General features: G+C 41.2%; 2 protein-coding genes across 2 annotated transcripts; one reads left to right on the top strand and one right to left on the bottom strand.

Annotated features, from left to right (window-relative positions):
- Positions 1–268: 268 nt before the first annotated feature.
- On the bottom strand, positions 269–3,556 carry phb (prohibitin). The gene is made up of 7 exons (XM_008416996.2): positions 3,450–3,556; positions 2,789–2,885; positions 1,977–2,138; positions 1,339–1,481; positions 1,140–1,256; positions 960–1,055; positions 269–866 (listed from the first exon to the last, which is right to left on the bottom strand). The coding sequence occupies exons 2-7, from the start codon at positions 2,871–2,873 to the stop codon at positions 654–656; spliced, it is 816 nt and encodes a 271-aa protein (XP_008415218.1). The 5' UTR covers positions 2,874–2,885; positions 3,450–3,556; the 3' UTR covers positions 269–653.
- A 1,046-nt stretch (positions 3,557–4,602) lies between these two features.
- Positions 4,603–16,159, top strand: LOC103469365 (uncharacterized). The gene is made up of 6 exons (XM_008416997.2): positions 4,603–4,693; positions 5,594–5,777; positions 7,054–7,157; positions 7,243–9,855; positions 10,881–11,089; positions 11,174–16,159. The coding sequence occupies exons 2-6, from the start codon at positions 5,594–5,596 to the stop codon at positions 11,241–11,243; spliced, it is 3,180 nt and encodes a 1,059-aa protein (XP_008415219.1). The 5' UTR covers positions 4,603–4,693; the 3' UTR covers positions 11,244–16,159.
- Positions 16,160–16,485: the final 326 nt, after the last annotated feature.

The following is a 16,485-nucleotide window of genomic DNA, read 5'->3' as shown; positions in this document are numbered from 1 at the left end:
ATTTGATAAAAATAAAACGCTCTTTCACTAAATACACCCACAGCTAGGAGGTAGAAAGACATCTTTATTAACTTGCGTCATTTCTGAGACATGGGGCTTTCTGACAATGTCAGTAAAACTAAAGASAGAATACACTTTATTGTTAGATAGGCACAACCTAATTTGTACAAGATGGCAACATTATTTGTGGAAAAATACCCTTTAGGGTGAAATCAAAAGAAAGCCTTTCATTTGAGATCTGAAAACTGTTTTACAAATGAACTTTCAAGCACAACAAACATTTGCAATTTAGCATGTCTTAAATCAGTTACCAGTTCCCTTGATGGTTTAACGTTTCTTTCATGCAGTGCTCCCGTTCTGAGGGAAAGCTGCAAGTCAAATTAACTGCACTAATGATCTTCCTCAAAGTTTTATACGTTTAGRATAAAGGTGGAATAATTCTCCTCCTTACTTCCATACACAAGAGTGGACTTCATAAATGTATTCACAGACCTCTCACTCTATCCCCCACCATTCTGCAAACAGCAGAGCCAAGTCCAGTGGTAGTTTGAGAAAGAGTGGGAGGAATGTATGTGAAGATGCAAGAACCATCTGCTGAATCATCAAGCCGGCCCCTCCGTGGCCCATGTCACAGCTGGTTAGGTGGGAGGCTATCACTGGGGCAGCTGCAGCAATGTGCCCTGTCCTGACGGCAGGTAAGTGACATTGCGGGAGCGTGAGAGCTGGAAGGCGATATCTTCCGCTGCCTCCAGCTTTCGGAGCTCCACCAAACCATCACCGGCTTCCATCAGGGAGTTAGCGATGAGCAAGGCGGCCTGAGAATCCCCTTCTGCTGAAATGATGGCAGCCTGCTTCTGTTGCTCGGCCTAAAAAAACGTACAGAAAAATGTCTGATTTAGACTGCTGAGCTTCCCCGAGGAGAATGCRTATGAAGGTTTGCTGAACATGTGTAGYAATACCTTTTCTACAACAAAACGGGCCCTCTCTGCTTCCTGCTGGGCCACCTGCTTCATCTCAACAGCCTCTGTGAATTCTTTACCAAAGGTCAAGTGTGTCTAAAAGRAGAATTGTGAATTAGTATGGAGTTGATACAAAAAAAAAAAGTGACATTGTTGAAAAGTTTAGAAGCAGCTTCCTACCAGTGATACRTCGTCCAAGATGAGTCCGAAGGTGGAAGCTCTTTCCGTGAGATCCTCACTGACCTGTCGAGACACGAGCTCTCTCTGGGTGATGAGCTCCCCGGCATCAAACCGAGCCTGTAAGGAAAAAGATGCTTGACTGAGTGATTATTCCAACATTAGAAAAAAAATCTTTGCTTCCTGGCTCTTAAAGGCTCACCACAACAGCCTTTAAGACCTCTGTGGTGATGGACGGTAGCACCCTCTCGTCGTAATCCTCGCCGATGCTGGTGAAGATGCGGGGCAGCTGATTCGTCACCGGCCGGAAGAGGATACGCAGTGTGATGTTAACATTCTGCAGATCTGCAGAATAAATGGTTCAAAGTGRTTTATAGAACATAACTTAACCATGAGTTTAAGACATCATGTCATGAGTGCATTAGCTCTTCTTTTTTTTGTATAGTTTAAAAGGATTTGTAGAAACACACAGCCTGAGAGTTTCATGTTAAATCTGAGAAAAACATTGCGTTTTTTTTGGGGGGGTCTGCTCCATCTTCCCAACCTGCTGTGGCCACAGTAAATAGCTTCCATTACTAAGTTCAGTTCTGATGGAGGTTAAAGGGTTGTGGTTCCTTTCCACTGTCGCCATGTGTTTGTTTAGAAGAGACTTTTACAAAGTCAAGGCCTTGATGAAATTTCCTGAAGAGATATTTTTTCCTCACCTGCATTATATTATCGGTAAAACTGAACTGGAAGGTATGTAATTGGWTTTGATTCTACCTACATGGCTGTATTGATTGTTCCAAACTAATTTTAAAAAAATAAATTAATTGAATTTAATTTATTTAAATAACACACCTTTGCTGCCAGTGATGACAGGCACGTTGCGTGGACGGGATCGACAATCAAAGATGATGGGCTTCTGAACCCAAGGAATGAGGAAGTGTGTTCCTTCACCGACGACTGCATCCTGTACACCTCTGAACCTGTCAAATATGACAGCCCGATGTCCTGCATCAACTGTAAAGAGAAATATTGCCATTAATACATATTATGCATATAAATTATATATTACATGCTTTCTAACTAACATAGCTGGTTACGTTTCTTGAGGTAAAAGAATTAGCTATAATCCCAACATGTCAAAAACTGATTACTTCAAWAGACCAATTTATGCTTTCTCTAATAAACAAAAACAATGCATATGGTCATTCGCTCATCAAAAAGCTAATGYCTTGTAAACTTGATATTGGAGCATGTGAGTGAATTTGTTGACTTATTTAACTCTTAATTGCTTTGGTCGWATACAAATTTTCTTTTCAGTTTACTTAACATGCGTCAATTCTTACCCAGGGAAGTTTTGGACCCACTTTGAGAGATAATGATTTYGAGACYTTCTGTAAATTTTTGCAGACCATTTTGATCATAGTTAAATCAAGTGATTCTCATGCAGATTAAATATCTAATATAAATATGCATGTAGGAAAGAGGAAAAAAAGAGACAATCTAGTCAAGTGAGTGGGCTGACCAAAAAAAACAACCAAGTTCAGATCATAATGACTAAATTTATAGAATAGGTTCCATTACTACAGTACATTGTTTTTAATGTACTATATGCCAGATGTTCCCTTATCTAAATATTAACAAAGCTGTCCATGTGCAGGACTCACCGTTGAAGAGCGCGGAGTTCACGACACCTCCACCAACAGCAAGGGCGAGCCCCAACTTTCCGATAGACTCAAACAGCTTGGCCATGACCACAGCAGCCTGCAGGTGAAAACAAGGAATGATTCGGTGACCCAGACACACCTGCAACTTTMCTAGTATGGCACGCTATGTAAACCAATTAAGTCTTTGTTGAAATCCTTAAAAAGCCACCGTTAATCCCTTCACTGCAGGACAAACAAACAGTGGCCTTGGTTGATGCCAACCAAGGCTGTAGGGTACAGCTAATTTAGCTCATCATTAGCTAGCTTTAGCTTAGCTATTAGCAGTGCATTGAGAGAGCTAGCAAATTCATACAAGATTTAAATATGTTGCTTCACCAAAGTTACTAAGACCGTATTAAGTGCAGTGTGCTGTTTGAAATGTATCAGTAAAATGTGTGCGGCTTAAATCTTAACAGCTAGCAGTTAGCTTTCGCTGATGGAGATAAGACAGTGGAAACTCGTGCTCGTCTTACTCAACCCCCGGCRGGTCAAAGCAACCGTTTAACAACACAGTTATTGCACAAAAAACGTTAATTTAGAGAAATCMTKACTGTTACACTAAGGTTTAACTTAACAGTTTTGTATTTTTTGTGTTCTGATTACAATATGTGTCATAACTAACCTCAGTTTGCTCCAACGACTGTGACCTCCACCGGACACGACGTACAACACATGAAATATTTCACTCACGGCGCCTGCGCACAGCGAGTCACAACCTGCCTTCTGATTGGATAAACCGCACACGGTTCTCTGCTTCGTCGAAAACTGCGGAAGAACACATTTAATGCACCACTGCAATACCGCCACCTAGTGGCTTTCTGTGTTAGGGAAATAAAAATACACAAATAAATAATCAATTGATCAATGGTTGATGGATGCCTTTATTTATTTATTTTATTTTATTTTTTTAACCAAACAAAAGATATGTTTTGTTTTTATTCCTGCAGGTGTCCACGGTATAMTCCTGGTAGAAATAAAGCATTAAAATGATTTTGTGTTAACTTTTCTTAAGAAAGCTCATCAAGCTTGAGCTATTGTTACGATTTACAATCAAAATAAGTCATGATTTTTGATTTAAAAAGTTGATGGTGGAAACAGCCTGTTGTGGTCTGTGGAAATACTATACATGTTGAACAGTCAGGAGCTCCGAGATTTCTAAATCATGGTGTTTTTCTTATCCTGCTCTACAAAGGTTAACCCTTCACTGTATGTCCGTGATRCAAACAAGAAAACCAGATTTAAAAATGTTGGTTCCAAGAGAAAGACCTGAACTGTGAAAAATGTGGGTTGGTTTTCAGGACCTTGTGCCAGGTGGGATCTTACAAAAATCATCTACAAAGCTTATTGTACCTGAATAAATAGTGTCTAAACTTTTACTCTGTTTACACAATTGCAAAACTATAATGTGATCAAATAAATTCAGTCGTTTCCTGTCTTACTTTGAATACTGATTGGTATTTTGTTTAATAATAAAAAGAACCACTGACTGTCATTGTTTTGCAAAATACACATGATGCAATTGTTACCAACATGAGCGTGGTATGCTTTTATTTTCGCGTAGCAACAAAATCAGGACAATAAGAAACTTTCTGATCATATCATCTGCAAACTCTCCGTTATCACTTACTTTAAAATGTATCTTCTTTATTTCAGTAGAGACGATAAAACGGTTGAAGCACCAACAAACATCTGGATGAAGCAGCTCTAACCTGCTCCCATACTCAGAGCAACGACCTTTGGTTGCCCCCTAGTGGGAAGAAACCAAACAAAACATACTTAGTTTCGCTTTTCCTCCTCTTCCCGTGAAGAGTGTCGAGCTCATGAAAGTTGTCGAGAAAAGAGAAATCAGCGTGAAATACATGCAAGGTCAGTAATGTTTACATTCAAGCGAGATCCGCAGCGCTACGCCGAATAGTTTTCATCGTTTGYGTTGCGATCTGATTCAGCCGAGATGTGCCTGATTTATTTACTTCCTTGACACTCGCCTCTGAAATGTGGCCTGTTCTCTTGTTATGGGGTAATTACGCGCCTCTTACTGATTTCTGSGAGCAGATTTGACGCCAAAACTCTGAAATCAATATAAGTAGAAACAGTACAAGCCGAAGCAGGTGGAATGTCTGAAAAGCTTCAGTACGTGCAACGAAGTAGTGCTGAATTCAGTCAAAGAGCAGCAAACTAGTTGACAATCGGTTGGTGGGGAGRAAGAAGACGAAAGGAGGGGAACATGGGGGCGAGGGGTTAATAGCTTTGTGCATCTTTTTAAATTATTTGTATTCAAGTAAGCGGCAGACAAGGGGGATTGGCTCTAAAGAAGAATAAATAACCAAACGTCACACGTTTTGGCTTCGTAAAAATTAAATATAATACACCATTGCCTTATAATCTCTTCAGCTCTTCTTTAGAAGTAAAGATGATTAAAAACCCACCGACGTGAAGTTGATTGCCATTTTTTATTTGCYGATTTATACATATAACGTTGATTAAGATAGATTTTCTTTTTGTGTATTGATGTAATGTCCTTGTAAACCCAGGAGAGGGCGATATAATCTGACATATCTTTGTTCCTGAATGTAAGGGTGGGGTCCCCACATAGAAACCCCTATAATTAACAGAGGCGTGACACTTTTATTTTTATTTTTTCACCATCAACCATTATTATTCACAATCAACGTCCCTCCAGGAAAACGTATTTTTGATTGGCTGTGCTGCATCATTCTCATATAGAAAGTTTCTCCCACTGAGCAGTGACCGTGTTTCTTCCAGCAGATGGCAGAAGCGGGCAGGATTGTCCGGGTGAGCGGGCTGCCCACGGAGCTGGAAGATGACAGGCTGAAAGACAAGTTACTCATTCACTTTCTCAGAGCCAGGAATGGAGGAGGGGAAATAGACCATGTCACGATTGTGAAACCAACGCCATTATCTGCTCTCATTACCTTTGAGGACAGTGCAGGTCAGTCGGTCGAAGTGTTTTCTTGAATAAACAAAAACAAACCAATAGCACCTTGCTTAATTCCATTTGGTTTCAGTGGGAAGGATGCTGCTTGCAAAATGTACCGAATAAGTATTCATCAGTATTTTTACCTGCACATAGTAAAAACAGAATTTTGYCCATTTGCTGGTCAGCATATGAAATAAATACATCAACAGTGGCCTTAAGAGGAGGACTTGTTGCTGCTCACCAATGTAGGAGGCGTTTTAAGACAATCTGATGACAGTGACTCTGTGCCACCAGATGAACTCTYGAGTCAGATTTGCAATACTTAGTAAAAGAACTGTACAGCCCTCACTTCATTTCCCCAGCAGAAAGCCTCCTTTCTGTAAAATGAATATGGCAACASAATTTGGGTTAACAAAACTTGACCTGATTGAACCACAATATTTCTCCAACAAAGTCMCTTGATCCAGTTTAGCAAGAATGGAGATTTGTGACCATAATGCATTGCTCCATGTTTGGAGAAAACCAAATACCTTACAAGTTGCGGAGGGATGATGATTTGGGTTAATTTTGCAGCCACAGAACCTGGAACCATTCTAGCCTTTGAAAAGACCGTTTACTCCTCTCTATACCAWACTATTGAGTCATATTTGAGGCCTGGTAGGAAAATCTTTGTCATATCCCCAAACACAGCAGGATATCTACAAGATAYAGACTGGAAATAGTCAATGTTTTTCAATGGCCCAGTTCATGTTGCTATCTACATGATTGAAGCTGTGCAGAAACAGTTATTCTCTAATCACAATGAATTTATCCACATTAATATGAGAGACTGATAAAGCTAGACAGAAAACAACTATTTCTATTGCTGCTAAAGGGGAYTCTGAAATCCATTTAACCATTGGGATGTACTTTACTTCTTCAATCACAGCTTTTCCACTTTAACTTCATCTTTGTTTAATAAATAATCACAGTATTGCATCTGTTGTGTGTTATTGTGCACTTGAAATGAGTAAATAATTGCAGGTCCTAATAAAGATMATTTTTATTATTTCCTGACACATAAAACTCCACCCAAGTCTCTCAGCTCAATATAAATAATTTCCCATCTATCAAAATTTAGGTGCATCCATTTACATAGCATCAGTACAGCCTCTAGACTGTCACCAGTGATTTAAACTGAGCTGAAATGCCTGTATGCAAGTCAGTGGAGCAGCCAATGCCAGAAACGCTTAGTCAGGGTGCTTTTCAGACTCTGATTGATTTCCTTCCAATGACCCCTCTCACACAGTGGCACAGAGAATTGTTCAACGATCTCGGCACATTCTGGAAATAGATGGGAAGAAGTACRAACTCGATGCTTCAGAGAGCCCAGGAAGCTTGGACCCAGACCAGGTACAAAATATTACAATTTTGTACAGTATGTCAAGTAATTCAGTAAGAAGGGTGAACTTTAATTGTGTTGCTTTGGGGTTTTCAGGTTGTCTTAAGCTTAACAGCAACGGTTGACTACAGCAGACTTCCTGGGGGAATCAACGTACTAAAAAACCTTCGTAAAAGTCATCAGGATGTCCAGATAAAGTCCATTGCTACTGAGATGTGTTGCACACTGGTTGGCTCGTACTATAAAGTGCAGGCTGCTTTGGCCGAACTACTTGGTCCCGGATTCTCAGAAAGCAAAGACTCAGGTCCAAATGCCTCCAGCAGGACTTGGTCATTTCAGACATCACAGAAACCTCAAGTGTCAGAAGATCAGAGCAGAGAACCAACCAGGCAAGAGGAACACAGAGAAGTCAAAGATGACACTGATGTTTCAGCAAAGGGGGAGAACGTCACTTCAAACAGAAATCATGCACTTGGTGGTGATGACTGGGAAACTGCCAATCACTCAGATAGCGCAGCTCGGCGGTCTCCAACTGCTTTCATAGAGGAGTCCTCTTTGATTGTGGATGCAGACGTGTTCCAGTATCTGGAGAAGCACTGCAAKAAGGAATACCAGCAAATCCTCAGTCAGTTTGGTGTTGAGGTGGTGAGCGAAACAAATCAGGGCCTGACCACTCTGTTTTTGCAGAWTGCTGATACAACAGCGGTGGAAGAGAGGCAAGAGGGCATGAAACTAGCTAAACAGGCAATAAGTCGACTTTACCACGAAAATGAGGCAAAGATTTGTCGAGACCAGCTCCCTAAAAATATACTTCGCCCCAGAGGAGGACTGCAAAGGGAACTGGAAAACGTAAGTGCAAGATATCCAAAACTTCTTCTGAATGAAGATGAGCAGAATATTTACTTTATTGGTAGCAACAAGGATGTAGTGGATGCCAGATACTCTCTTCTAATGGGCCAGGAGGAAGTTAGAAATAAAAAGGAAGGTGTTGCCAGTCTTCTTAATTTTCCTTCATATAATTTTGGCACATCACCTTTTCATGCTGATGAGGAGCGACTACCCAAGACTATGCCGCCTACTGAAGGACAGTTGAATGAAAGGATAGATCGGCTGCAGATATCTGAGGAAGATGAACTAAGAACTGATGGAGCAAGAAGGTATAAGCTAGCTGCTCGGTTTAAAGACTCAGGACTTTCCGTTTTAGGCGGCTTTCCCTTCCGTCCAAATTCATCACCCAGCAGGCAAGCACACCAGGAACCGATTCTGGGGCACGATGWGCTGTCCGGATCAACAGGGATTTCTGGTGAAGGAATTTCTAGAGCAGCAGCCCAAAATACCGGAGGGGACRTATTGTTCAAAACCGCACACACATCTTCTCCCTCTTTATTCTCACCGATTAAAACCTCTTTAACTACAGATATGATAGATACCCGACCAAAAAACTTAGCAGCTCCGTTTGCTTCAATTCCTTACAGCCTTCCAAAAAGCAGTGCACTTCCACCTTCAGAGTCTGGATCCTCTTTAAAGCGAGCCAGTAGTTTCTCAGGGACACCTCAACAGAAAGCTCAAATCTTGGGCCAGAAGAGCCAAGACGATTCCAGCAAACCTACAGTCGGAGTCCGCGAGCGGTCTTCCAGCTTTAGTAGCCAGACAGTGAGGAATAAACAAGAAGCCCATCATGAAGAGATCTCAGTTTCCAAGATTATGTGGCAATACATAAAGGAGGCCTACAGCACCCGGGTGGAGGATCTCACGTCTGATCTCCAGATGAAAGAGAACTCCTCTGAGGGCAATCAGAATTTGACTGTTATCTTAAGAGGGGCTGATTCGTCCAAAGTGAAATTATGTCGGGAACGTCTACAGAAGCTTGTTGACTTAGTCAGTGGTGACTTCTCAGTTCAGGAGCTGCGCTTGTCGGAGTTGGGGGTTTCTAGTACCAAAGATGAAACCTTACAGGCTTGTTGCTCTGAAGTGCGCAGCCGCTTCAAGAAGGTTGTCATCCACACGATGAAGGAAAACTTGTATCTCGTTGGTCCWGAAGAGCTGTGCTCCCAGGTTGCTGCTACGCTGAGGGAGGTATTTTCTAAAGAACCTGAACAGCACGACTTCTCCGACCAATTTTTACCATTGAATGCAACCCAAAGAAGAAAACGAGYCCCAGACAGTACGTATCAGGTGCTGTCCACCCAAGCTGGCATCATTGATGGGAACAGTGAGAGTCATAAATGGAAAACAACCTATGGTAGAGACTTTGGTGAGAAGGGGCTTGTGAATGGATCAAATAGCCAATCATTACCGAAGAAAGAGAAARTCTCCAAGGAAAAACAGGATGGAAACACAGTTGAAAAGAATCCTTTGAATGGTGAGAAAGAGAGAACATTACAGGCTAACCAGCAGGATTCTACAGAGCATACACCTGCAGAGACCCAGAGCACCTCAGAGAAGTCCAGGTCAGGTCTGGACGAGCAGACCTGTTTTTGTGGGAAGGACAAGACAACATTGGTGAGGACCAAGTGTGGAGTCACATTGTGCCCAGAGTGCCTGGAGAAGTTGCACTCCTACTGCAAAGTCTGCAATGAGGAGGTAGAGCAGACACCTCAAGGCATCTGTGGTGAAATGAAGAAATCCAAACTGAGCATGAGTTTACCAGGTCAACACAAGGGCGGCGTTATCAAGATCACTTACCGCATTCCTAATGGTATCCAAGGGGTGAGTAGCCTACTTAGAATCTTACGTCGCTTTTATCTGATAAATAGCTTGTGTGTTATCTTTTAGAGAGTCTGATAGGGCTTTCACTGTTACTGAGAAAGCAACCAAGACAAGGACGCTACTCAAAACCTGCATTTCCAAAGTAAAATAGACCTAGATTCCTAGATAAATATAGACTGCTTTTACAAGAAAAAAAAAGACCTTTAAATTTTTTGACAGTTTAGCATCAGAACTTTTCACAAGCTAAGAGATGGATACAAGTTTCATCCAAGGTTCCTAACTATGTAAAAAAAAAAAGAACAAAAAGYGTTTTAAGTTTCTTCCTATATTGGCGTTTGAACATAACTCATAACACCAATGTCCTATTTACTTGACTTGCAGCCCACCCAACAGGATTGATTAAACTGTTTTGCAGTGRCATATTTTYCCCTGCAAATCAGTTCAACTWGCRCTTTCTAATGTGCTAATGCATATTAATTGACAAACATAAAAACATAGAAGCTAGTACTGTTATGCTGTCATGTAACATTACAAATCTTTAACAAAATGAATCTTTCATCCAGTCCATTTAGCGGGGTTAGATAATTGTTATCGAAACTACCAGTGCCCAAGAACAGGAGATTCTTAAAGAAACGGGGACAAATCTCAAGTTGTAAAATAAATTTCTTTTAAGTTATATTTGATATGTTAAGCCTTTTTATTACAACTGATTACAACATGGTTACTTGATTGTGCTATTAAAAGGGACTACTTGCCTAGGAAATACATTATACTATCCGTTTAATTAAAGGTCTTGAGGCTTTTGCCAGAAAATTGGACCATCTCTGGGTCTATCAGTTTGGTTTAGGTTAATTCTAAACCAAATCAACAGAAACATTGAACTAATTTGATTATAAAAGGGATTTCTTTCACAGGTTTACCCAAAGTGTCAGTGACCGCAAATGGGTTATAGCTATTTCATTAGTACTGTGCTATCAATTGTATATCTTAGCACTTTGGTTCTAATGTGATTTATCTTCGATCAGGAGGGTCATCCATCACCTGGAAAACCATTTAAGGGGGCGGCATTCGAAGCCTACCTCCCAGACAATGAAAATGCGAGGAAGCTGCTTCCCCGGCTGGAAAAAGCCTTCAGGGGGGGCCTCACCTTCACTGTGACAGGCAAAGGGACAGAGGCCAAGGTCGTCTGGGGCTGCATCCCACACAAAACCAGCTTATATGGAGGCAAATCTGAGTCAGTGAATGCAGTTTGAATCTCCAGGTCACTGCTGTTTATTGACAAATCTGGGCTAATTTGTTCTTATTTTGTCTCTTGCAGGAAAGGGTACCCAGACTCCACCTACTTGACACGTCTGTCCAGCATCTTGACTTCCTATGGGATTGCGTAGCCATCAGCAAGGTCCAAATTGAAAAATTACTGAGAAGAAACTTTTACACATACGTTTTAAATATAATTTCAACTGTATTAGTCACTTGCCTTATTGTATTAGGTTGTAAAATGTCCGTCATTCCTTATTTATCTATGAATGTAAATAACAGAATTGAGAATGGAAATAATATGTATATATTTTTAGATTTTTTTTTAACTAATGGCTTTTCTTTTAAGAATGTGCTTGAATCTCTGAATGTTTAATGTCCCGATGCCACAGTTTGGATCATTTTATACAGCATTTCTGAACTTTTCTTTTTTTACCATTTCAACTAATTCAGTTTTTATACAAGTGTATTTCTATGGTATGATGTGCACCTCACTATAAAGATAGGCACTTTGGAGCATTCTGTATGGGTTTAACCACAATCCATCTAGCTATTTGCAAAATACTGGAGGGTATAAATATAAATAAAAAGAGCACATTTCCTGACTTTTTTTATGCGTTTTTTATTAGTCCTGGAAAACATGTAAGGCATATGGTAACATTACACACTGAAGCGTTACAAGCTCTAAAGGCCATGTGGACAGCATGGCACCACGCRGTAAACCCAGAGTCAAGCACAGAAGCAGCATCAGTTCAAAGGGTTTAAAAAACAAAGACGGGACGAGGAGTGTGTGTTTTTCTGTTTTGCTTTTCTCTTTTTAACCCAAAAAAAAAAAACATCAGCGCGAAGGGAATGTGGAAGTCACCTGTTGGGTATCCGCTGTAGAAATCGACCAGAGCTAACAAGAGGAGGGTTGTGAAGTGAGTTTTTGCGAAGCGTTCCCAGAGATAGGTTAAGATGCCACACGGCTTTACCAGCTGGCCTTGGCAACGCCTGTGCTGAAGGTGAGAGCAGGGACTCTGCGGTGGACTGGCACTCTCCTCCTTCACACCACAATGCTATGGAAAACTGGTGAGAAGCTACACACATGTGCTTTATTTTCTGGTTGACTAAACATGCATTCTAATACTGTACATGAAAAGCCCTGGCAGATTGTGCTTTTTTTTTGTTTTTAGCATCTCTGCAATGCATTACTCTTAAGAGAGACTGCAAAGAACTTAAGAGCTGCAGGCAGATGTTTGAGTGAATATGAGCCACTGACTGATCCTTCTTTCACATCGGATGAGGTTGYGAAGGAAAATCATGCAGTCGGAGTTTGTGTCATGAACATCGTGRAACGGCTGTGTGTGTGTGTATTAGTGGTGAGGAAAACTGCAGTTTGGAATGACCTGAGAAACCATGTAAAATGAAATAAAAAAATAAAATAAAAAATCACCTCAAAGCTTGACACCGACGTTTCTGTGAGGAAGCTTAGAGAGAAAGATGAGGATTTGAAATACTGACCTCAACTCTCGTCTTCAGGCCCTAATTTATGGGTGCTAATTGGTGCCACCCCATCTAGGAAAATGACCACGCGTTGCCCATTTTTACATTATAATGCTTTTTCTTCTCCCCAACTGTACGTCTCTGGGTTGCTCTTGCATAAGTGTCTGGAATGACTGGGAAACCTCTTCAAGATGACATACAATCCGGCTTCACCAAAGTGGAAGAGCTTCCAGACGACAGACCAAAGTAGGAAGGGGATGGGCCTGCTTTTAACCAAAAGATCCACTTGAGCTCAAACTCCAGACATGAAGCACCGCCTCACTGATTAAGATCATCTCAAAGRCATTGGCTCCATTGAACCATAGGGGAAATGCTGGAAGAAAAAAAAAAAAAAAACTAATCTGTTTTCCACATGCAGATGGATGCATGCAATATCAAATTCCAGATGTCAAAATGATGTTTTATTCTCTGTGAAAGCGAGTGCAGAGGGAAAGGGGTTTATACCGGGAGGACTGTTGGCTGGCTGCTAAACTGCCGCACGGGCCAAGAAGCTCTGCAGATGCAGCGCAGGAAGAGAGAAATGACTTACAAACCTTCAGYRAACGGAGAGAGCGCGGCTGTAAAGCGGAGATGTTGCATCTGGGGSAGGCCAGGGCTGATCAGCCAATAAGCTGGGGCCTTGTTGGGCTGTTTTACAGTATCTGCATCACTGCACAGCTGTGCGAGAACATCTGTTTTCCTCACTTTGCTATACGGACCATTTGCAAACACGCTGGCAGAAACATATGCACAGAAGAATGCGGCGAAGCTTTGGATTGTGAGGAAATCTAGTGAGGTTTTGAGTCCYAATCTCTCCTTCCTTTTAGTTGAAGGATGATCAGATTTTTGTAGAGGTAACCTTTTTTGAATGGAGAGAAAACAGAGGCAGACCTTAGTCTGAGCAACCAATTAAAACCCACAAACTGTTTAGGAAAAAAAAAGTCCCATTATTCCCTGATATATGAAACTGCTGCATATCTGCATTTTTTCCCCTCTTCTGGGTTGATGGAAATGCATCCCAAGGCAGGTTCTTTTTTAAATATATTTTTATGCACTGTTAATATTCAAAGCATTGACAGAGGAATATACATACAATTTGGCACACATGGTTTGGACCAACAGAAAAAAAAAACAAAAAAAAAACTTTATCACATTTAAAAGGAGTGCAGGTTAGCAGGTCCCCACAGAGTACTGTATGAGCTTTGAACTTTAAACCCTTGGATAACAAAAAAAAAAACAACAAAAAAATATAAAGGTAAATCAAAATAACATAGTAAGTAAAACATTTTTCTTTCTTTCTTTTTTTTTTCTTTTTTAACTGAAGCAATTGTTTCTCACATGGCACTCGGAACAGAAGCACCGTCCACAGGTTCACAAAGGGAGCCCAGCAGATTAGAACAGAACACTAACCAGAGGCTGACAGAGCACAATCACTCCCCACACCAGTATGGCGGTCGCACTCCAGTCCATCTCACCCGGCTCCGCGTTTTGTTTCCCACAGCCGAGAAAGAGCGAATGCATTTGAAAAGTTGGAGCGCATGAGTGGAACCTCTGCACAAGTGAATGCGTTTGTGCCACCTGTTCTGGAAGGATGAGAAACAGGCTGCAAATCTGGAGCAACAACAACAAAAAAGAAAGATGAAAACTCAAAGCCAGGCTGAGACTGGAGTGCCACCGCCATGCTTGCAAGTGCATTAAGATCAGCGAGCAGAGTGCAAAATACTAATACCAACTGTCCTCATAACACAGGCCTCTTATCAGACAGGAGGGAGAGATGGAGGAGGGTCAATGTGAAGCTACGTCGTTCTGTAGCGGAGTAGTGTGAGGTGGGAAWGTGGCAGGGAGGGCGAGTGATTTTAAAACCTGACAAACGACCTGAGGACACACACACGTCTTCACACACAATGGCACACCACACACAGCACATGAGGGAGGCCACTCATGCCAACACAAAAACTTTTTTTTTTCCCCATTTCTTTTTTTGGAAACATTTTTTTTTTGTTTGTTTTTTACAAAGTCACTAGTCACCATCTGAGTTTGAACACTGAAGCCGGACTCAGAGGCAGGCAGGCAGGCAGGTAGTCAGGAAGGTGTCATGTTTAAAGATGATGACACTGAGATGAAATGTTCAGTGTCCAAGAGCGGGGCAGCAGTGTACTAGCGAGCAAACRGCCACTGACGCACACTGTTAGCATTAGAAACTGAACAGTGACTTTACACAAGCAWTAGCACTGTGTAGCACAGCTAGTAGTTACAGGTAGAAAGAAAAGATGCATTTTATCACATGATTTATCATCTCTACCCTTTWGGCAGACACAGTGTCATGTAGAAGTGTTTCTCTTCTATTTTTTTCCTTTTTGGTACACTTAGATGTTTCACATCATTAAACACATCCTAATATCAGGCGAAGACGGCCTGATTAAATACATAAAGCACTTTTTAAATACTGAATTATTAGGAATAAAAGGTATCCAAATCAACCTGACTGCATGTAAAGAAGTAATAATCCAAAATGCTGAGTTTAGTTTCAGCCATTCTGTATTGATCAAAATGAGAAAAATTTGACAACAGGAATGAAGCACATCACGCCCCGACCTAAAYGAGTTCACAGCCATTTCCGAGGCTTTGGGACTTTTACTCACAAACAGAGAAAACATGGCACAGTCGTAAACCTTCCAAAGAGTGTTGGGTCTATAATAGTAATATAATCAATTTAATTTATAATGCACTTTTCATTAATAAAAATGTCAAAAATCTCTACTGAGATGACTCCATGAGCACATCACCCAGGAGGTCGCAGAACATTTAAAGCACTGCAGGCGTGACTCTCCCTAGTTAAGGTCAGTGTTCACGATTCAGCAATAAGAGATTAGGCAAAAATGGCATCCAAGGGAGAGTTGACAAATAAAAGGAATTAAAATAGTTCTGCAAAGACGAATGGAACAAAGTAAAAAAAACAACAACTTCATTTCCAGTTATTGCAAATGCGAGACGGCGGTACTTGTTGCCAAGGGTGGGATAACCAGTTATTAGACATAGGGTTATTAAATTTAGCAGACAATTGCTTCTTCACACAAGGCCAGATTGATTTGGATAGCTTTGTTCCCTTAATAAAATCATCGATTGAAAACTAGATGTTGTTATTCACTCCAATTATCTTTGATTTGCTTGGATTGTTCAATGTGGTTAAAGCAAAGGAAAAATAGAAGAAAACACTTCTTCACACCGCTGTAGTTGTTAAAATTTCAGTTATTTTTAGCATTGGAGTTCTTAATGTAGATGTAATATTAGCCATTAATGGCCACAGTTACAAATCCAACTATCAATGTAACATGTTAGACTTTAGACAGGGTTGAAATTAGGCTAGACGAAGGATATTAAATGCTTAAAAAACAGCCTCGCCTGCTGTTTTGATTCATTTTACTAAAACATCTTCAACCTGTTGAAATACCAGCTGACAGCACCAACTGCTGGCAAATGCAGAGTCAGAAGAGCATGAAGAAGGAGACACAGAGAGAGGGAAGAAAAAAAAAGAGAGAGAGAGACCACAGTGCCATCTCTGACGAGCCTGACGCCTGTTGCTATGCCGACCACAAAGAGGGAAACAGAAAGAGGAGGAAGAGGGAGGAGGTGGGGAGGCGAAGCGCGGACAACAACGCCGGCTGAATTCGCCTCTCCTGGGTCAGTGTGATCGAAAGGAAGCGAGGAATGCGATGAAATTCCTCTCGGAGGTTCGGGGAGGAAAGAAAGTCCGGAGCAAAGGAAAACAAAAAACGAAAGAAAACAAAAAACCTTCACCCTCTTCGCTTGCTCACTTCAAGCGCCTCGCTGTCTTGGGGCGACAGCGGC

This window comes from Poecilia reticulata, linkage group LG8 (genome assembly GCF_000633615.1).
Source record: "Poecilia reticulata strain Guanapo linkage group LG8, Guppy_female_1.0+MT, whole genome shotgun sequence".
Classification (NCBI taxonomy): domain Eukaryota; kingdom Metazoa; phylum Chordata; class Actinopteri; order Cyprinodontiformes; family Poeciliidae; genus Poecilia; species Poecilia reticulata.
Note: the sequence above shows the minus strand (reverse complement) of the source record. Positions and strands in the feature narration are given on the sequence as shown.